The sequence below is a fragment of the Oncorhynchus keta genome, chromosome 2 (genome assembly GCF_023373465.1).
Source record: "Oncorhynchus keta strain PuntledgeMale-10-30-2019 chromosome 2, Oket_V2, whole genome shotgun sequence".
Lineage (NCBI taxonomy): Eukaryota > Metazoa > Chordata > Actinopteri > Salmoniformes > Salmonidae > Oncorhynchus > Oncorhynchus keta.
The window spans coordinates 33,604,720-33,627,877 of record NC_068422.1 but is presented as its reverse complement, the minus strand read 5'-3'; the positions used below and the strand labels follow the sequence as shown (position 1 = coordinate 33,627,877).

The window sequence follows — 23,158 nt, the reverse complement described above, 5'->3', positions numbered from 1 at the left end:
ATGAGTGAGTGCGGTTTCCCTAGTCCTGAAGTCATGTAAAGTCAATAGCATTCCTTGGGTCCCGGCACGCATGCAGCTCACTGAATACAAATGGAATACGAAAGCAGAGGATAGCAGGAAATACCACTGAGCAGTTAATGATGGATATCGGTCCTTTGAATGAGAGAGATCAGCTTGACTGTGATTGGACTTCATTGTAATGCTAAGGACTAGCTTTTCCCAGAGCTATATATATGGCTAGCGCTGACATTTGAATCATATGGGATTTTGAGTAATGTAAGTCTACGCAGTTATACATCTTTTGCCTACATGTGGTCTTCCAGTAAGCTAATGTCGTATAATGATTTAAGACACAACAGATCATTCCATTAGCGCATTATTCCACAATGTGGAAATTTACTCAATGTAAAACAGCAGTTGGCTCATAAAGAACATTTAATGTAGTTGGAGTCAGATCTCTGACCCTTCGCTGGCATGTTCATCCCGGTTACAGATATGCGCGTTAAAATGTTTATCTACAATTTAATTACTATCATTCATTAAAACATACAATAAATCCACAATTATCTCCGGCTGCACTGTAATGTGGTTAATTTGATTTCTCTCTTCTCTGCGTCTCTGTGAATTACTGTAAGGGGCATAGAACCAATCCTCATAGCACATTATTAGGATAATCATTATGATTTTTGTCCTTGTACGATGTTGTTCCACAAAGAAGTATGCATCATTCAGACCACTGAGATCTATGTGTGAACATCATACCTGTAATGTCTTCCTGTGCCTGGACCTCTGGAGTCGTCGGTAGGAGTGGCGTTGCACTGGGAAAAGTTGGACTTGCAAACAGCTCCCTCATGTGGCTGGGAGGACCTCTTACAATACTGCAAAATAAACAAAGACATTTAAAAACATATAACCTATTACTGTATAAGCATTAAACTATATTGATTAGACGGATCATATTGCTTGTTTAGGCATACAATAAAAATATGTTTGGACTATGCAAATAGTTAAGTACAGGTAGACACAGATGTTTTCTTTTTAGCACTCCATTTCCAGAATCAGTATGGAATGGCCATGTTCTTTTGGAGGCATATCTAAAAATGTACATTACTTAACATAACCCAGTGTGCTCACACACAATCCCCCCTTTGATTGCCACAGCGTGAGGTAGACCATTACGGGACTAGAGAAGAATGATTACAGGAATCTAAATGGCATTCCTGCTCTCTATATCTATTCCACTCTCCTTCCTCTATTTTGCTGTGTCAATGAGGGAGAACGGAAGAGAAATTGAAATTTAAGTAGAACTATACATCTCAAGTGTAGCATAGGAATGCTGATAGTTGATAAAGGAGTGATGTAGAGGAGGAGAGCCACTATAATTGGATATTACGCCCGGACAGACAGCAGATTAACCCAAGGAGATTCCTGGTACCACTGATAACAACCATGCATTAATCCAAGATAAGATTATATTAAATAATTTCTCAGATTTCTTTTATTATTGTCACCTAGATCGCGAGCATGATTTATTAGGAATTCCTCAGCCATTTCTGATAATGGAGCTCTAATAATGAATTCACTGACACAATAGAAATAATACTAGGTCAAGTATAAATGGTTCCAATAAGGGTGTAAGAATCTGGGTTAAATAGATGGACTCATGCAGCAATTTGCCATCCAACCAGTTTAACTTGTTGGTGAGCTCAATTAACAGTACACGCAGACAATGATGATATAGAATTACAGAAAAAGCTATTGGTGTAAGGACAGACGCTTGGAGACGAGATGCATGTACAGGGAGTGAACAATTAATAAATATCTGACAAGAAGCAAACAAGGACAGCGTCTGAACAGGGGAAACATAACAACAATAATGCTGACAGGGTGTAACAAACTGAGGAACAGACAGATATGGAAGGGACCATCAACAAAGTGAAGGAGTCCAGGTGAGTCCAATGTTGCGTGGATGCGCATAATGATGGTGACAGGTGTGCGTAATGATTGGCAGTCTGGTGCCCTCGAGTGCCAGGGAGGGGGAGTGGGAGAGCTTGACAAGTCGGCTGAGGCATGGAATCCCAACATTTTTTTTACACCATATGAATGGTGCCTACTACTGTGCCCTGTCTAACATCTTCCTGTCCACTGCTGCCAGGGCTGACTTTGTCATTTTGATGGGGAAACAGCATGAGCCCTGACTAAGTAAAGGAGATGTCATCATGACTTCTCAGCTGTATGACTAATAGCAGGATAGTAAGCTCATTAGGTAGAATCTTGCTATCTATTCCTTGTCCTAAGCTGACCTTCCATTTGGATACTTGGATCTTGGACAAATATGGGTCCTTGACTTGTACCTGGTTCTTTCAGAATAATCAATACTGATATATTTATCACAACATTAATAAGGAGGCATGGATTTCAAATACACAACATTAAATTAATGCAGCAAGATTAAAAAGATTACTATAATTCCAATGTGATTTTGAATGAATCAAGCCAAATTAATGTATTATTCAGGAAAGCAACTTTGGTTTTAGAAGTGGGAGGGGGCATAACCTGGCAGGGGGTCTTCCCTCAGAATTTTTTGGGGCATGTAAAGCTAATTTCCTGCATGAGTAGTCTTTTCTTTCAACCAATCAATTGGTCAAAAATGTTAAATGTGTATTTTTCCATATATAGAAACACCCTATGTGTTTTAATCAAATCAACTGTAAGTACTGAACTTGTCTGATGCTTTAAGCACACTGTTTGATTAAATAATGAAGACACACAAAAGAGATCAAGATAGCTGAATCAGAAGAAAAAAGCATTTTCTGGACCTTCCTTCTCCCGCTGCTGCTAGCCTTCGTAGATTCTGCTCTCATGACTCTCTCTCCTGGGTAAGGATCGAAAGGCCCATCACCAAGGCCAATGGACGACAGACTCTCTCTCCTGGGGGAGTTGGCCCGGTTTTATGACTTAAAAACCTCACCGTAAATACCTGGCAGAAACTCTCCCTTTGGCTCTGCAGTATTGAGAATGGAATGTTTGAGTGTTACAGAGAGACTCTTGCCAAAGAACTTAAAGACTGTCTAACATAATAACTGTATCTCTGAGGGTGTACACATTGAAGTTATCAGGTTTGCATCTAAATGTTGTATAAAATGAATTATTAAGTACAAGAATACTTTTGTGGAGATAACAATGTGATTTTAGCCATCTAAATGAGAATTGTTTTTCATATCAACTTTTGCTCAGTCAGTAACCACGCCCAAGTGAGTACAGACATTGTGTCGGCGTGATGGAATGCCCCCTTTTTACCCAAGGAAAAAAGGACTTGTAACCAAATGTACGTTAGATTAGAGAATGTGAGGACGTGGTCCACACGTTGAAATAGTTTAAATTTAAATACAGACCAGACAGCGTAGAGCGGTAGCTACACAGCTGACAAATGGTTTAAACCAAAAACACCAGAAAATGGTAAGACCCTCTGAAACTCTCGAGTGAAGAAGATAAAGACTACACCGGTACATTCAGTCTGCAGCTGTTTAAGTACTGGTACACTAGTAAACTCGACCAAAAACCATCGCTTGTGTAACAGCTGGAGTATCCCTTCTAACGAGCACTCTTAGACAAAGAAGCCTACAACTGTAAAGAACAGTTTCCTCTAACCACCATTGGTACCGCCGAAGGATACTTTCTAAGATCAAATTTAAAGGACACACTAACACGGAACCCAAACCGGCTGTGTGCATGCACCAGCGTGCGCTATAGTGCAAAAATACATTTTGTCCCGCAGGTCAAAATATCAAAACAAACTCTGAACCAATGACATTAATTTGGGGACAGGTCGGAAAACATTAAACATGTATGGCAATTTAGCTAGTTATCTTGCACTTGCTAGCTAATTGGTCCTATTTAGCTAGCTTACTGTTGCTAGCTAATTTGTCCTGGCATATAAAGATTGAGTTGGTATTTTAAATTAAATGCACAAGGTCCTCGACTCTGACAATTAATCCACACATAAAACGGTCAACCGAATTGTTTCGACCATATCTTTCCTCCACCCAGGCCTTTTCATCTTTGAACTTATATGGTGATTGGCATCTACACTTTCATAGTATTACCACGACAACCGGAAATACAGTTTGTCTTTCAATCACCCACGTGGGTATAACCAATGAGGAGATGGGAGAGGCAGGACTTGCAGCGCGATCTGCATCAGAAATAGGAATGACTTTTGCACACGCGAGCAGTGTGCGCGAGTAGTGTGGGTGCAATAGTTAAATAACATATATTCCTAAATGTATTTAGTAACGCTCACTCACGCAATGCGAGCGGTATAGTCAGAGTATTATGACAAAGAAGCCAACTACAACAAAGAAGAACATTGTGACTTCTGGTGAACAGCCAGAGACTTACACAACCAGAGATACATCGAACCACTTCCCATAGACAGATTGAAATCAACAGAGAGATAACAAAGACATCCACGCGTAAATATATACATTGCAATTGTTTTCTGAATGAGTAGTCATTCCAGCATGACAATGACCCGAAACACACAGCCAGGGCAACTAAGGAGTGGCTCCGCATCTCGAGGTCCTGGAGTGGCCTAGCCAGTTTCCAGACCTGAACCCAATAAAAAATCTTTGGAGGGAGCTGAAAGTCCGTATTGCTCAGCGACAGCCCCGAAACCTGAACGATCTGGAGAAGGTCTGTATGGAGGAGTGGGCCAAAATCCCTGCTGCAGTGTGTGCAAACCTGGTCAAGAACTACAGGAAATGTATGATCTCTGTAATTGCAAACATAGGTTTCTGTACCAAATATTAAGTTCTGCTTTTCTGATGTATCAAATACTTAGTCATGCAATAAAATGCAAATGTATTACTTAGAAATCATATAATGTGATTTTCTGGATTTTTGTTTTAGATTCAGTCTCTCACAGTTGAAGTGTAAGTAGGAAACCCTGCAAAATCAGCAGTGTATCAAATACTTCTTCTCCCCACTGTATGTACGATAAGTCCACTCTTTGTCTCTCCCGCTCTTTTTTCCCCACCCCTTTCCATTGTGCAACAAGCCGTCATTTCATTGCATTATGTTAGTAATCAATATAACCTATACCGTGTGTGTGTGTATTTATGTAATCCTGTGTGATTATTGAAGTTAGTTAGTAAAATAATTAAGCCAATTTGTGTACTGCTGATTCATGCCTTAGGCAAGGGTTCGTGCAGTTTTACGAGGTCAACGACGTTCAGAATGAGAATGATATATGAGGAAAGTATTAATTGATGACTGTTATGATGTCGATATATTCTGATACATTTTTGTGTTCATTTGGGAAATGTTAACTCATTAAACAAACGTTTTCCGTTGTGCCCCAGATTCCTAATGAGTTAATTGTTACATGATTAATTTAATCGGGTAATAACTAAACATAGGAGGTAATTATTTGAAGAATAGCAGTCTTCACATTAATGTAGTCGCGTCACGACACTGCCATTATTCTCCTGACGTTGCCGGTAATAGGCTACTCCAGCGGTCGGCAACCTTTTCCATTTGGAGTGAATGTATCTTACCATTAATACCAATCTGGGTGGCAGTGATGATTTTCATAAGCACATGTTCGTGGAATTTAGAATAAATAGTATTGTATCTCAAAATCATTGTATGTGGTTAATATACATCTAAATGAAAATTATACAAATCTAAGTGACTTTAATTCCCATTTTACTTTTTGATTTCTATTTAACCAGGTAGGCAAGTTGAGAACAAGATCTCATTTACAATTGTGACCTGGCCAAGATAAAGCCAAGCAGTTCGACACATACAACAACACAGAGTTACAAATGGAGTAAAACAAGCATACAGTCAATAATACAGTAGAAAAATAAGTCTATATACAATGTGAGCAAGTGAGGTGAGATAAGGGAGGTAAAGGCAAAAAAGGACATGGTGGCGAAGTAAATACAATATAGCAAGTAAAACACTGGAATGGTTGATTTGCAGTGGAAGAATGTGCAAAGTAGAGATAGAAATAATGGGGTGCAAAGGAGCAAAATAAATAAATAAATACAGTAGGGAAAGAGGTAATTGTTTGGGCTAAATTATAGATGGGCTATGTACAGCTGCAGTGATCTGTGAGCTGTTCTGACAGCTGGAGCTTAAAGCTAGTGGGGGAGATAAGTGTTTCTAGTTTCAGAGATTTTTGTAGTTCGTTCCAGCATTGGCAGCAGAGCACTGGAAGGAGAGGCGGCCAAAGGAAGAATTGGTTTTGGGGGTGACCAGAGAGATACCTGCTGGAGTGCATGGTACAGGTGGGTGCTGCTATGGTGACCAGCGAGTTTAGATAAGGGGGGACTTTACCTAGCAGGGTCTTGTAGATGACCTGGAGCCAGTGGGTTTGGCGACGAGTATGAAGCAAGGGCCAGCCAACGAGAGCGTACAGGTCACAGTGGTGGGTAGTATATGGGGCTTTGGTGACATAACAGATGGCACTGTGATAGACCGCATCCAATTTATTGCATAGGGAATTGGAGGCTATTTTGTAAATTACATTGCCGAAGTCGAGGATTGGTAGGATGGTAAGTTTTACAAGGGCATGTTTGGCAGCATGTGTGAAGGATGCTTTGTTGCAAAATTCTAGATTTAACTTTGGATTCGAGATGTTTGATGTGAGTCTGGAAGGAGAGTTTACAGTCTAACCAGCCACCTAGGTATTTGTAGTTGTCCACATATTCTAAGTCAGAGCCGTCCAGAGTAGTGATGTTGGACAGGCGGGCAGGTAAAGGCAGCGATCGGTTGAAGAGCATGCGTTTAGTTTTACTTGTATTTCAGAGCAATTGGAGGCCACGGAAGGAGAGTTGTATGGCTTTGAAGCTCGCCTGGAGGGTTGTTAACACAGTGTCCAAAGAAAGGCCAGAAGTATTCAGAATGGTGTCGTCTGCATAGAGGTAGATCAGAGACTCACCAGCAGCAAGAGCGACATCATTGATGTACACAGAGAAGAGAGTTGGTCTTAGAATTGAACCCTGTGGGACACCCATAGAGACTGCCAGAGGCCCGGACAACAGACCCTCTGAATTGCTACACTGAACTCTATCAGAGAAGTAGTTGGCGAACCAGGCGAGGCATTTATTTGAGACACCAAGGCTGTCGAGTCTGCCGATGAGGATGTGGTGATTGACAGAGTCGAAAGCCTTGGCCATGTCAATGAATACAGCTGCACAGTATTGCTTCTTAAGATATCGTTTAGGACCTTGAGCGTGGCTGAGGTGCACCCATGACTAGCTCTGAAACCAGATTGCATAGCGGAGAAGGTACGGTGGGATTCGAAATGGTCGGTAATCTGTTTTTTGACTTGGCTTTCGAAGACCTTAGAAAGGGAGGGTAGGATAGATATAGATCTGTAGCAGTTTGGATCAAGAGTGTACCCCCTTTGAAGAGGGGGCTGACCGCAGCTGCTTTCCAATCTTTGGGAATCTCAGACGACACGAAAGAGAGATTAAACTAGTAATAGGGGTGGCAACAATTTCAGCAGATCATTTTACAAAGAAAGGGTCCAGATTGTCTAGCCCGGCTGATTTGTAGGGGTCCAGATTTTGCAGCTCTTTCAGAACATCAGCTGACTGGATTTGGGAGAAGGAGAAATGGGGAAGGCTTGGGCAAGTTGCTGTGGGGGGTGCAGTGCTGTTGACCGGGGTAGGGGTAGCCAGGTGGAAAGCATGGCCAGCTGTAGAAAAATGCTTCTTGAAATTCTCAATTATAGTGGATTTATCGGTGGTGACAGTGTTTCCTATCTTCAGTGCAGTGGGCAGCTGGGAGGAGGTGTTATTAGTCTCCATGGGCATTACGGTGTCCCAGAACTTTTTTGAGTTTGTGTTGCAGGAAACAAATTTCTGCTGAAAAAGCTAGCCTTTGCTTTTCTAACTGCCTGTGTATATTGGTTTCTAGCTTCCCTAAAAAGTTGCATATCACGGGGGCTGTTCGATGCTAATGCAGAACACCATAGGGTGTTTTTGTGTTGGTTAAGGGCAGTCAGGTCTGGAGAGAACCAAGGGCTATATCTGTTCCTGCTCTAAATTTCTTGAATGGGGCATGATACAAAAAATAACCAGGCATCCTCTACTGACGGGATGAGATCAATATCCTTCCAGGATACACCGGCCACGGCGATTAGAAAGGCCTGCTCGCTGAAGTGTTTCAGGGAGCATTTGACAGTGATGAGTGGAGGTCGTTTGACTGCTGACCCATTACGGATGCAGGCAATGAGGCAGTGATCGCTGAGATCTTGGTTGAAAACAGCAGAGGTGTACTTAGAGGGCAAGTTGGTTAGGATGATATCTATGAGGGTGCCCGTGTTTACGGCTTTTGGGTGGTACCTGGTAGGTTCATTGATAATTTGTGTGAGATTGAGGCATCACTCTTATATTGTAGGATGGCTGTGTTGTTAAGAATGTTCCAGTTTAGGTCGCCTAGCAGCACAAGCTCTGAAGATAGATGGGGGGCAATCAGTTCATATATGGTGTCCAGAGCACAGCTGGGGGCAGAGTGTGGTCTATAGCAGGTCGCAACAGTGATATCTTTGCAGTAGATTGCAACACCGCCCCCTTTGGCCATTATATCTTGTCTGAAAATGTTGTAGTTAAGGATGAATATTTCAGAATTTTTGGTGGTCTTCCTAAGCCAGGATTCAGACAAGGCTAGAACATCCAGGTTGGCAGAGTGTGCTAAAGCAGTGAATAAAACAAACTTAGGGAGGAGGCTTCTAATGTTAACATGTATGAAACCAAGGCTAATACGGTTACAGAAGTCATCAAAAGAGAGCGCCTGGGGAATAGGAGTGTAGCTAGGCACTGCAGGGCCTGGATTCACCTCTACATCACCAGAGGAACAGAGGAGGAGTGGGATAAGGGTAAGGCTAAAAACTATGAGAATTGGTCGTCTCGAACGTCTGGAACAGAGAGTTAAAGGAGGTTTCTGGGGCGATAAAATAGCTTCAAGGTATATTGTACAGACAAATGTATGGTAGGATGTGAATACAGTGGAGGAAAAGGTATTGAGTGATGATGAGAGAGATATTGTCTCTAGAAACATGATTGAAAGCAGGTGATGTCATCGCATGTGTGGGTGGTGGAACTGAAAGGTTGGATAAGGTATAGTGAGCAGGGATAGAGGCTCTACAGTGAAATAAGCCAATAAACACTAACCAGAACAGCAATGGACAAGGCATATTGACATTAAGGAGAGGCATGCTTTGTCGAGTGATCATAAGGGTCCAGTGAGTAATGAGGTTGGTTGGGATCACGGCGATTCAGTCAGCTAGCCGTGCCATCGGTAGCAAGCTAGCATAGGATTGAGGTTTGTTTTTAGCCATCTTGTGCGTTTCCATCGGTAGATTAGTGGGGTTCCGTGTGGTAGAGGGGATCAATCCAATTGGCAAAATAGATATAGTTATAGTGACCCAAGAAAAATTATCCGAATAGACCTATTCAGATAGCAGCCGATAAGACAGCTAACGATTAGCTGGCCGTAGATGGGCGTTCAGGTAACGTCGCAACCGAGGGGCCAGTTGGATAACTCCCTCGGGCAGATAACGTCAGTAGTCCAGTCGTGAAGGGTGGGGCTCCGCATTGGCAGTAAAACGGGTCCAGATAGGTGATTGTAGCCCAGGAGTGGCTGATGTAACTCTTCAGCTGGCTAGCTCCGGAATAATTGACCCCAAAACTCAAACATGAAACATATTTGTCAGTGTTTTACACTTACAGCACACACATTTCTGAGTGCATGATATTCAGTTTCACTGGCATATAGGATGTTCTATGGACGGTCTTAAACTGCAGTAATTTATGTCTGAGATTATATGAACATGACTGGGAATTCAAACAAACCTGCATCCATTCATCATCATCAATATTATGCTGTGTACTCACTGTGCACCATGACAGTGTAGTCTGTAGAACTGTGTCTGTGTGAAAAGTAGGGAATTAGCTATAAGTAGTACCTAGCCAGTTAGTATTATTGAATTACTATGGGTTTATGACCTACACACACTTCAGTGGGTATTGTAGGCAGGTAACCATGCCACAATTAAGATCACATTTTGTAGACGGGCAACATATGTGAATAGGCAACATTTCATTCTGAAGTCAGAGTTTATTTTCTCTCGCTTCAGCTCAAATAATGCCCACCATTGATTAAGAAAATTTACATAATTGTACATGGTTGCATACATAATTGTGCATTCCTTGCATACTGTCTGTCGAAGCTTGCATCGAAAAAATGCTTAAAGATCTGTAAAAATGGAGTACGCATTTGAGAAGTGCCCTCTGTGCTCCATTTCACATACTTCAATTTGTACTCATTTGCGTGCTCATAGAATGGTAGTATGCATTTTGAGAAACACCCATTAGCTAACGTTACACGGCAGTTACAATACTAGCTCAGCACTGGGAATAAATACTCAAACAGCAGTTGCCTTCTCAGCTAGATCAGTCAAATAAAGAGCAACCAGTTTCTGCTCTGCTTGCTTTTACAACTTTGAGAAAAAATGCAACACATAGACAGTGTATTCACATAGACAGCAGTAGCAGACAGCAGCACCGTGCTGGTCAGAAGCTTGCCTTCATACAGCCTGTCCACAAACTCTGTGGTGTCTGTGTGTTCCTAAATAATCCAGCCCAGTTGAAACCGCAAACAGTCTACTTGACTGCTCTGAGGCCTCCACATATTCCGAAAGCACACCGATGCCACTTTTTTTTTAATAACAGGGCAATGATAAAACTGGGGAGACAGAAATTCAATTTTAGAATATGGGGGGTGGGTCATGTCCCCCCACCCCCATTGAAAGTTGAGCCACTGTTATTATTGTTTGCTGAATGCAATATTTATTTTCAAATTGATGGTAATAAAGTGTTATGACATTTCAGAAATCTTTAGACTAGAGAGGGAGGAAGGATATTAGGATGCATGAAAAAAATGTGACACACTCCCACACAATGGGACTATGAAATGTCTTATTTTCAAAATAGACAGCTTCAAGGGCTAAATATTACACAAGGAAGAATTGCACCATGTCTGCTTTGTAAAAAATAGAGAGAGAAGCTCATGGTTTTAAAGCTTTTAAAAGAGAGTCAGACATGGCTGCAGACAAGCATCATCTCACTGTTAATCCCTAGAAGCTCTCAGTCTCACATCAGAATTAGACATTCATCCATGTTTCAAATGTCAAATTCCAAAGTTGTTCCAAACGTCACCTTTACGAAAAAAGATTGCAGTCAGAATGCAGTATAACTGAAGTACACAGCAGTATAACAGCAGTAGAACTGCAGTATGGCAAAAAAAATCATCCAAAATATTTTTTTTTTACTGCAGTAATTTTGCAGTGTAACTGCAGTAAGAATGCAGTTTATTCTGCAATTACTGTGTCCAAAATACCACAGGTTACTGCAGTTACTGAACTTTTACTGCAGTTTCAAATCTGCCCCCCCCAAAAAAATTATAAAGGCACATTTTGTCATGCCCTGACCTTAGAGAGCCTTTTTATGTTTCTATTTGGTTTGGTCAGGGTGTGATTTTGGTGGGCATTCTATGTGTTGTATTTCTTTGTGTTTGGCCGAGTGTGGTTCCCAATCAGAGGCACCTGTCTATCGTTGTGTCTGATTGGGAATCATACTTAGGTAGCCTTTGTTCCCACCTATGTTGTGGGATCTTGTCCTTGTATTGTTGCTGTTGAGCCCTACAAGGCTGTACGTTTCGGTGGTTCTCACTTTCCTGTTTTTGTGGTTATCATTAAAGAATATGATTAACTTACCCCACGCTGCATCTTGGTCTAATTCGACCAACGACGGTCATCACACATTTTGAAGTGTTTAAGATTAATTTTAGGGATTAACTCCACATTTTTAAGGTTACATTTAAGTTTAGGCATTAACCCCTAGAGTCAATTGACACACCGGTGCATCAGTCTAAATTACATAACAAAGAAATCCCCATCAAAATCAGTCAGTTTAAGCTAGAGATATCTGTTGTTTTGCATTGGATCCGTCTCAATCAACCGCATCCGCCAGTTTCGCACTTCCGCATCGGCTGTGAAAGGTGGCAGACCATGAAACATCCCTAAAATCGGTCTTCTCATGAAAACGGTTCACAAGTGTCACGGAACTCGTCTGAAGGTAATCGGTATCGGCTGTAAAAAATGTATGGAAGTATGTAGGTAGTTTTATGCCTAACCCAAAAAAGTGTTGAAATACGTGTAAAATAAATAAATAAACATATATATATACAGTATCAGTCAAAAGTTTGGACACACCAACTCATTAAATAGTTTTTCCAACAGTCTTGAAGGAGTTCCCACATATGCTAAGCACTTGTTGGCTGCTTTTCCTTCACTCTGCCGTCCAATTCATCCCAAACCATCTCAATTGGGTTGAAGTCGAGTGATTGTGGAGGCCAGGTCATCTGATGCAGCACTCTATCACTCTCCTTGTTCGAATAGCCCTTACACAGCCTTGAGGTGTGTTTTGGGTCATTGTCCTGTTGAAAAACAAGTGATAGTGTCACTAAGCGTAAACCAGATGGGATGGCATATAGCTTCAGAATGCTGTGGTAGCCATGCTGGTTAAGTGTGCCTTGATTTCTAAATAAATCACTGACAGTGTCACCGGCAAAGCACCCCCACACCATCACACCTCCTCCTCCATGCTTCACGGTGGAAACCACACATACCGAGATCATCCGTTCACCTACTCTGCGTGTCACAAACATATGGTGGTTGGAACCAAAAATCTCACATATGGACCCATCAGACTATCATGATGTTGTATTAGTTAATGTGACGACTGTTGCTCATCGAATGATTAAAGTTTTCTAATTTGCTTGATTAACTGATTCAAGCAATTATTAACTCGTTAACCTGGGGCACCATGGGGAAATTAGTTTTATTGAGTTTCTATTTGCCAAATTAACTCAAAGAATATCAGAATGTGGATTTTACAACAGCCGCTAAATAATCAGTTACCTCTACAGTCTCATTCTGAAAGTCGCATAATCCGGGAATTTGCACGGACCCGGGTCTCACCAATGAGTTCGTACCACACCAATCTTAGCTGAGTATTTATTTACTAGAAAGCTAAAATGATGATAAAAGATACTCATACACAAAAACACATTCTAGGCTATTGATTAGAACTTAGTATAATGGGCCAGCACACTATGGCGCGTGTTACCCAAAATGGGAATTTAAAACAGAGAAAAAGAGAATGTAGACGAGAGAAATATACATTTGGGTGAATTTGTCAGTTTTCTCAGAATTTGTCATTCTGAGTTATGCTTATTCTAACCCTAGCCTTGCTCCAAACTGCTGCTCTTATGGGTCAGAATACAATGATGTAATTTAGTGTGGAAGGTCTCTGTGGATTCCCCGCGTGGACCGTTCAGGCTGTTCAATGACGCACTTCTCCGGCGCAACTCTCTGGTTGTCCTCACAATGTCAGGGTCCTTTTGGCTTAGGGGTCTGTTCCCTCGCCCTTGCTCTGGAAGGTGTCTTCTGAGGTCAGACAGCTATGTAGCTCAGAGCTCACAGCGTAGGAACAGTGTAGATACCATGGGGAGTGGAGGCTAGGTGGTCCGACTTGAATTCACCCACTTAGACACAGCTACTCATCCATAGCTTGGGTAGAAAAATAATTATTTGTCTTCAAACTTGTGTTGCGTTTTGGGTTTGTTAACTTTTTAGACCTTGGCAGCAGCTTGGGTCACTTAGTCTGATCTGTTAATTCTTCACTCACAGGTTTTATACCCTTGGGTCAGAAGTGGGCATTACCGCCTTTAGGGCAATTCTCTGGGCGTACCAAGTTAAAAGGCAAGGTCTAAATTTGACTCAAATCCAATTTTAGACAACTAACTTCATATTTCATCTTTACCAAAACATTCTCTTTGATTTGGACATTTTCCACACAACGTACAATGTATAAACATCAAACATATGCTAGGAAAACTCTTAACGTTACATTGTTTTCGTAATAACTTCATAAATAAACCTTTAATAACGAAACAAAAATGACATACATTTTCATATTCCCTCTATCGTCATGACCACCATTGTGGCTGATGGAAACCATTGTTCCAATGTCCCTTTATTGCATGTTTAATGTTATGAGGTTGGTTCTCCATATTGAGAACACACAGGAATGTTGTCTGTGGCCTAAGATTTACCATGGGCGTGAGGGGTCATAAAACCCCACATCTTCAGACCCCTAGATCTCTCCTCCTCTGTTGGAGTTGAGAGATCTGTAGGGTTGTAGGGTTGTGGTCTCCTGTTGTAGGGTTGTGGTCTCCTGTAACCTGACCTGATCAAGACAGTCATGACAAGACCAAAGGACAGATTACCACCGGTCTAATACCCATTGCTCTCGTTTCTTGGCCCAAGCAAGTATCTCCTTATTATTGGTGTCCTTTAGTAATGGTGTCTTTGCAGCAATTTAACCATGAAGGCCTAAATCACGCAGTCTCCTCTGAACAGTTGATGTTGAGACGTGTCTTGAACTCTGTGAAGCATTGTGCTGCAATCTGAGGTGCTGTTAACTCTAATGAACTTATCCTCTGCAGCAGATGTAACTCTGGGTCTTTCTTTGCTGTGGCGATCCTCATGAGAGCCAGTTTCATCATAGCGCTAGATGGTTTTTGTGACTGCACTTGAAGAAACGTTCAAAGTTCTTGACTGACTGACCTTCATCTCTTAAAGTAATGATGGACTGTCATTTTTCTTTGCTTATTTGAGATGTTCTTGCCAAAAGATAGACTTTTTTTTAACTAAATAGGGCTATCTTCTGTATAGCACACCTACTTTGTCACAACACAACTGATTGGCTCAAATGCGTCTTAGGGCAAGGCCCCTATTTTTCTCAATGAATGACGTGCCCAAAGTAAACTGCCTGTTGCTCAGGCCCTGAAGCCAGGACATGGTGTGCGTTTTGTTGCTAACCTTACATTGCTACCTGCAACTTTACGTTTTTTACTTTTTAATCAACGTTTAGATTTTTAGTTTTCCCTCACTCAACTTTCTTTTTCTTTCATTCAACTTTTTCACTCCGGGCGCTATATCTGGACATGGTTCGTCAGGACCTCCACCAGCTGAAGCTAAGTAGTAACATTAACATGATGCCTTCTAATCGCTGTACTCTAGTCGCTGTACTCATAATATACAGGAGAACAATCATCTTACAGCTAGGATAGCTGTGCTGCAAGCCCAGCTTCAGACGCAATAGTTAGGCAAGGGCAATTTCAGTGTGGGAAAGGATGAAACAGCGTCTGTGCCACCAGTAAGTACAGATAGTAGTATAAATCCCCTCGCATGGGCCCCGCAGCCGGACAACTTACTCATGACTTCTGGAGGGAAATGCTGTAGGAATGCTCAACCGGTGTCGCTCATTTAGCCGACGGAAACTTTCAACCGGTTCTCCCCATTGTTGAGCTAGTCGGAGTCAGAGGCTGAGACTTCTCTGGTCTCAACTCATCCCTGACCGCTGGCTACGTCCCTTCCGTCTTCAAGAGAGCGAGAGTTGCACCCCTTCTGAAAAAACCTACACTCGATCCCTCCGATGTCAACAACTACAGACCAGTATCCCTTCTTTCTTTTCTCTCCAAAACTCTTGAACGTGCCGTCCTTGGCCAGCTCTCCCGCTATCTCTCTCAGAATGACCTTCTTGATCCAAATCAGTCAGGTTTCAAGACTAGTCATTCAACTGAGACTGCTCTTCTCTGTATCACGGAGGCGCTCCGCACTGCTAAAGCTAACTCTCTCTCCTCTGCTCTCATCCTTCTAGACCTATCGGCTGCCTTCGATACTGTGAACCATCAGATCCTCCTCTCCACCCTCTCCGAGTTGGGCATCTCCGGCGCGGCCCACGCTTGGATTGCGTCCTACCTGACAGGTCGCTCCTACCAGGTGGCGTGGCGAGAATCTGTCTCCTCACCACGCGCTCTCACCACTGGCGTCCCCCAGGGCTCTGTTCTAGGCCCTCTCCTATTCTCGCTATACACCAAGTCACTTGGCTCTGTCATAACCTCACATGGTCTCTCCTATCATTGCTATGCAGACGACACACAATTAATCTTCTCCTTTCCCCCTTCTGATGACCAGGTGGCGAATCGCATCTCTGCATGTCTGGCAGACATATCAGTGTTGATGACGGATCACCACCTCAAGCTGAACCTCGGCAAGACGGAGCTGCTCTTCCTCCCGGGGAAGGACGGTTGACAACTCCATTGTGTCCTCCTCCCAGAGCGCTAAGAACCTTGGCGTGATCCTGGACAACACCCTGTCGTTCTCAACTAACATCAAGGCGGTGGCCCGTTCCTGTAGGTTCATGCTCTACAACATCCGCAGAGTACGACCCTGCCTCACACAGGAAGCGGCGCAGGTCCTAATCCAGGCACTTGTCATCTCCCGTCTGGATTACTGCAACTCGCTGTTGGCTGGGCTCCCTGCCTGTGCCATTAAACCCCTACAACTCATCCAGAACGCCGCAGCCCGTCTGGTGTTCAACCTTCCCAAGTTCTCTCACGTCACCCCGCTCCTCCGCTCTCTCCACTGGCTTCCAGTTGAAGCTCGCATCCGCTACAAGACCATGGTGCTTGCCTACGGAGCTGTGAGGGGAACGGCACCTCAGTACCTCCAGGCTCTGATCAGGCCCTACACCCAAACAAGGGCACTGCGTTCATCCACCTCTGGCCTGCTCGCCTCCCTACCACTGAGGAAGTACAGTTCCCGCTCAGCCCAGTCAAAACTGTTCGCTGCTCTGGCCCCCAATGGTGGAACAAACACCCTCACGACGCCAGGACAGCGGAGTCAATCACCACCTTCCGGAGACACCTGAAACCCCACCTCTTTAAGGAATACCTAGGATAGGATAAAGTAATCCCTCTCACCCCCCTTAAAAGATTTAGATGCACTACTGTTCCACTGGATGTCATAAGGTGAATGCACCAATTTGTAAGTCGCTCTGGATAAGAGCGTCTGCTAAATGACTTAAATGTAAATGTAAATGTCTACTCCTCCCGTTAAGGGGTCTGAGATGCCGGAGCCTCCCACCATTAGCTCTGACAAATTGAAAACCCTAGTCATTGGCGACTCCATTACCCACAGTACTAGACTTAAAATGAATATCCAGCGATCATACACTGTTTACCAGGGGGCAGGGCTACCAACATTAAGGCTAATCTGAAGATGGTGCTGGCTAAAGCTAAAACTGGTGAGTGTAGAGAGTATAGGGATATTGTAATCCACGTCGGCACCAACAATGTTAGGATGAAACAGTCAGAGGTCACCAAGCGCAACATAGCTTCAGCGTGTAAATCAGCTTGAAAGATGTGTCGGCATTGAGTAATTGTCTCTGGCCCCATCCCAGTGAGGGGGAGTGATGAGCTCTACAGCAGTCTCACAACTTAATCGCTGGTTGAAAACTGTTTTCTGCCCCTCCCAAAAGATTGCATTTGTAGATAATTGGCCCTCTTTCTGGGACTCACCCACAAACAGGACCAAGCCTGGGCTGTTGAGGAGTGATGGACTCCATCCTATCTGGAGGGGTGCTCTCATTTTATCTACGAACATAGACAGGGCTTTAACTCCCCTAGCTCCACAATGAAATCTGTGCAGGCCAGGCAGCAGGCTGTTAGCCAGCCTGCCAGCTTAGTGGAGTCAACTATCACAGTCAGTGTAGTCAGCTCAGCTATCCCCATAAGACCGTGTCTGTGCCTCGACCTTGGTTGGGCAAAACTAAACATGGCGGTGTTCGCCTTAGCAATCTCACTGGAATAAATACCTCCTCCATTCCTGCCATTATTGAAAGAGATTGTGATACCTCACATCTCAAAATAGGGCTACTTAATGTTAGCTCCCTTACTTCCAAGGCAGTTATAGTCAATAAACTAATCACTGATCATAATCTTGATGTGATTGGCCTGACTGAAACATGGCTTAAGCCTGATGAATTTACTGTGTTCAATGAGGCCTCACCTTCTGGTTACACTAGTGACCATATCCCCTGCGCATCCCACGAAGGCGGAGGTGTTGCTAACATTTATAATAGGAAATTTCAATTTACAAAAAACTCTGATGTTTTCGTCTTTTGAGCTTCTAGTCACAAAATCTATGCAGCCTACTCCATCACTTTTTATAACTACTGTTTACAGTCCTCCTGGGCCATATACAGCATTCCTCACTGAGTTCCTTGAATTCCTATCGGACCTTGTAGTCATAGCAGGTAATATTTAAAAACAATTCACATTGAAAAGTCCACAGACCCACTCCAAAAGGATTTCGGAGCCATCATCGACAGTGGGTTTTGTCCAAGATGTCTCCGGACCTACTCACTGCCACAGTCATACTCTGGACCTAGTTTTGTCCCATGGTATAAATGTTGTGGATCTTAATGTTTTTGCTCATAATCCTGGACTATCGGACCACCAGTTTATTCTGCTCAGACCCCAACCAAGGATCATCAAAGTCATGCTATAAATTCTCAGACAACCCAAAGATTCCTTGATGCCCTTCCAGACTCCCTCTGCCTACCCAAGGACATCAGAGGACAAACATCAGTTAACCACCTAACTGAGGAACTCAATTTAACCTTGTGCAATACCCGAGATGCAGTCGCACCCCTAAAAATATTTGTCATAACAAACTAGCTCCCTGGTTTACAGAAAATCCCCGAGCTCTGAAGCAAGCTTCCAGAAAATTGGAACGGAAATGGCGCCATACCAAACTGGAAGTCTTCCGACGAGCTTGGAAAGACAGTACCGTGCAGTATTGAAGAGCCCTTACTGCTGCTCGATCATCCTATTTTTCCAATTTAATTGGGGAAACTAAGAACAATCCCAAAAATATTTTGATACTGTCGCAAAGCTAACTAAAAAGCAGCATTCCCCAAGAGAGGGTGGCTTTCACTTCAGCAGTATTAAATTCATGAACTTCTTTGTGGAAAAGATCATGATCATTAGAAAGCAAATTACAGACTCCTCTTTAAATCTGCGTATTCCTCCTAAGCTCAGTTGTTCTAAGTCTGCACAACTCCGCCAGAACCAAGGATCAAGGGAGACACTCAAGTGTTTTAGTACTATATCCCTTGACACAATGATGAAAATAATCATGGCTGCACACATTTTTAATTGGCGTACCCCAGACGGGAATACCTGATCTAAGGCATTTGCGATATATTTTACAACAAACATGGCATGGCTCTCCCCAGAACTGTTGCACATGGTGTTCACCAGTTCCAGAGGTCTAAGTCACCAGTTTTCTATGCTTCACTCAACGGGATTCATTATCATCAACCCCGGACTGTCTTGTCTTATTACACACCCCTGGTTCCCTGATTAGTATGTTATATACAGTATGTTCCCTCTGTTCCCTCTGTCCGTTATTGTTCCCATGTCCGTTGGTTGTGTGAGTACCTATGCGTTGGTGCAGCTGTTATGCTGCTTGCTTTATCTGTTGTGCATTACAGGTATTGTCCTGTGTCGTTCAACGAGGTTTACCATCGCTCTTTTGTTTGGGTACAGTCCAGTGTTTTGTACACGGCTGGCCATGCCTTCCTCCTGGCGACTCTAACCCCGGCCAACAGCCCCTGCCCCCCCCCCTGCAGCTACTCGCCCAAGCCTCCCCAGCTTCTCCTTCACCTAAATCCAGACAGCAGATGTTCTGAAAGAGCTGCAAAACCTGGACCCGTACAACTCAGCTAGGATAGACGATCTGGACCCTCTCTTTCTAAAACTGTCCGCCGCCATTGTTGCAACCCCTATTACCAGCCTGTTCAACCTCTCTTTCGTATCGTCCGAGAACCCTAAATATTAGAAAGCTGCCGCGGTCATCCCCCTCTTCAAAGGGGGTGACACCCTAGACCCAAACTGTTACAAACCTATATCCATCCTGCCCTGCCTATCTAAAGTCTTCGAAAGCCAAGTTAATAAACACATCACTGACCATTTCGAAACCCACCGTACCTTCTCCGCTGTGCAATCCGGTTTCTGAGCCGTCACGGGTGTACCTCAGCCACGCTAAAGGTACTTAACGATATCATAACCACCATCGATAAAAGACAGTACTGTGCAGCCTTCTTCATCGACGTGGCCAAGGCTTTCGACCCTGTCAACCACCGTATTTTTATCGGCAGACTCAATATCCTTGGTTTTTCTAATGACTGCCTTGCCTGGTTCACCAACTACTTTGCAGACAGTTCAGTGTGTCTAATCGGATGGCATGTTGTCCGGACCTCTGGCAGTCTCTATGGGGGTACCACAGGATTAAATTCTCGGGCCGACTCTTTTCTCTGTATACATCAATGATGTTGCTCTTGCTGCGGGCGATTCCCTGATCCACCTCTACGCAGACGGCACCATTCTGTATACTTCTGGCCCTTCCTCGGAGACCATGCTAACTAACCTCCAAACGAGCTTCAATGCCATACAACACTCCCTCCGTGGCCTCCAACTGCTCTTAAACGCTAGTAAAACCAAATGCATGCTTTTCAAACGTTCGCTGCCTGCACCCGCACGCCCGACTCACATCACCACCCTGGATGGTTCCGACCTAGAATATGTGGACACCTATAAGTACCTAGGTGTCTGGCTAGACTGTAATCTCTCCTTCCAGACTTATATCAAACATTTCCAATCCAAAATCAAATCTAGAATCGGCTATCTATTTCGCAACAAAGACTTCTTCACTCACACCACCAAATATACCCTAGTAAAACTGATTATCCTACCGATCCTCGACTTTGTCATCGGCATTGTCATCTACAAAATAGGTTCCAAACCTCTACTCAGAAAACTGGATGCAGTCTATCACAATGCCATCCGTTTTGTTACCAAATCACAAATCGACCCCACTCTGTGCAACTGGTCCACCCACACAGACGGTGTGGTGAAGAAGGTGCAGCAGCACCTCTTCAACCTCAGTAGGATGAAGAAATTTGGTTTGTCACCAAAAGCACTCACAAACCTTTACAGATGCACAATCGAGAGCATCCTATCGGGCTGTATCATCATGCCGGGCTGTACGGCAACTGCTCCACCCACAACCGTAAGGCTCTGTGTGTATAAGGTAGTTGTTGTGGAATTGTTAGGTTAAGATTACTTGTTGGTTATTACTGCATTGTCGGAATTAGAAGCACAAGCATTTAGCTACACTCGCATTAACATGTGTATGTGACAAATAAAATTTGATTTGATTTGGCAGGTGCTATGTTTAGGTTTGAATCTGGATTGATTAACATGAAGAATACTATTTACAGATAGAGAATAACGTATCTGTTTGTTGACCAATGATTCAAGTATTTTTGCAAGACAAGGGAGCCTAGAAATGGATAGATACAGTGCATTGGGAAAATATTTAGACCCCTTGATTTTTTCAACATTTTGTTACATTACAGCCTTATTTTAAAATTGATAAAATAATTATATTTCCTCATTAATCTACAGACAAAACCCCATAATGACAAAGCAAAAACAGATTTTTTTGTACTCAGTACTTTGTTGAAGCACCTATGTGTAATGCGATGCTACTGGTGGCAGAGAAGTCAAACACAGGAGTGCGGAAACTGATTTCAACGGTTGTGTTTAATAACCATAAACCACCGTAAACAGAATAACAACAAATAATGGGTTAAACAAAACCCGGTAAATACCAGCATACCGTGCACAAGCATTACAACAAACAATTACGGACAAGGACATGGGGGGAACAGAGTGTGCTCAGGGTCGTTGTCCAGTTGGAAGGTGAACCTTCACCCCAGTCTGGAGCAGGTTTTCATCAAGGATCTCTCTGTACTTTGCTCTGTTCATCTTTCCCTTGATCCTGGCTGGTCTCATAGTCCCTGCCACTGAAAAACATCCCCACAGCATGACACTGCCGCCACCATGCTTCACCATAGGGATGGTGCCAGGTTTCCTCCAGAAGGGATGCTTGGCATTCAGGCCAAAGAGTTCAATCTTGGTTTCATCAGACCAGAGAATCTTGTTTCTCATGCTTTGAGTCCTTTAGGTGCCATTGGCAAATTCCAAGCAGGCAGTCATGTACATTTTACTAAGAAGTGGCTTCCATCTGGCCACTCTACCATAAAGGCCTGATTGGTGGAGTGCTGCAGAGATGGTTGTCCTTCTGGAAGGTTCTCCCAGCTCTGTCAAAATGATCATCGGGTTCTTGGTCACCTCCTTGACCAAAGCCCTTCTCCCCCGATTGCTCAGTTTGGCCTGGCAGCCAGCTCTAGGAATTGTTTTGGTCGTTCCAAACTTCTTCCATTTAATAATTTTCTTGGGGAACTTCAATGCTGCATAATGTTTTTGGTATTTTTCCCCAGATCTGTGTCTCGACACAATACTGTCTTGGAGCTCTAAGGACAATTCCTTCGACCTCATGGCTTGTTTTTACCTTATTTACACAGGTGTGTGCCTTTCCAAATCATGTCATATCAATTGAATTTACCACAGCTGAACTCTAATCAAGTTGTCGAAATATCTCAAGAATGATAATTGAAACATGATGCACTTGAGCTCTAATTTTGAGTCTCAAAGAAAGGGGTCTGAATAGTTATATAAATAGCTATTTCAGTAACATTGTTAATACATTTGCAAAATAATTGAACTTTTTTCACCTTTTCATTATGGGATATTGTGTGTAAATTGATGAGGAAATAACATACTTTTATCCATTTCAGAAACAGGCTGTAACGTAACCAAATGTGCAAAAAGGTCAAGAGGTCTGAATACTTTCAGAATGCACTGTAATTATCAAGATCACTACAATCCCCACACGTATGGAGTGGTAGTACAAAAGCTGCTTTCTGCACTTTTGTAATATTTCTTGATAATGAAGTTAAATACAAAATGTGTATTACTGAGCCAGCATTGAGGGGTGCTGCATACTTAAGCAAAGACCGGTCCAAATTGTCAGCCCCTAATGACTTCTTGCTGTTAATAGCTACTAAGGCAGCGAGAACAGCTGTTTCTGTGAGTTACCAAATTTAAAAACCCTTACTTTTATTTCCCATGTTGACTGATCATCCATCGAGGCAACTGGAGAATTTACGTGGGAAGAACAGTCAACTGACTGGCCAAGAACAGTATGACCACCATTTATTTTAAATAGGAAACCAGCTGAGATAAATGATGATTCATATAA

At 43.0% G+C, this 23,158-nt stretch overlaps 1 protein-coding gene across 2 annotated transcripts in view; it reads right to left on the bottom strand.

The window, feature by feature from the left end:
- Positions 1-23,158, bottom strand: part of LOC118399516 (pro-neuregulin-3, membrane-bound isoform-like) — a 510,869-nt gene that overhangs the window by 19,825 nt on the left and 467,886 nt on the right. For both annotated transcript variants that reach the window (XM_035795660.2, XM_052475466.1), the window contains exon 7: positions 763-878. In XM_035795660.2, the coding sequence (XP_035651553.1) occupies positions 763-878 (116 nt within the window). The remainder of the gene's footprint in view (positions 1-762; positions 879-23,158) is intronic.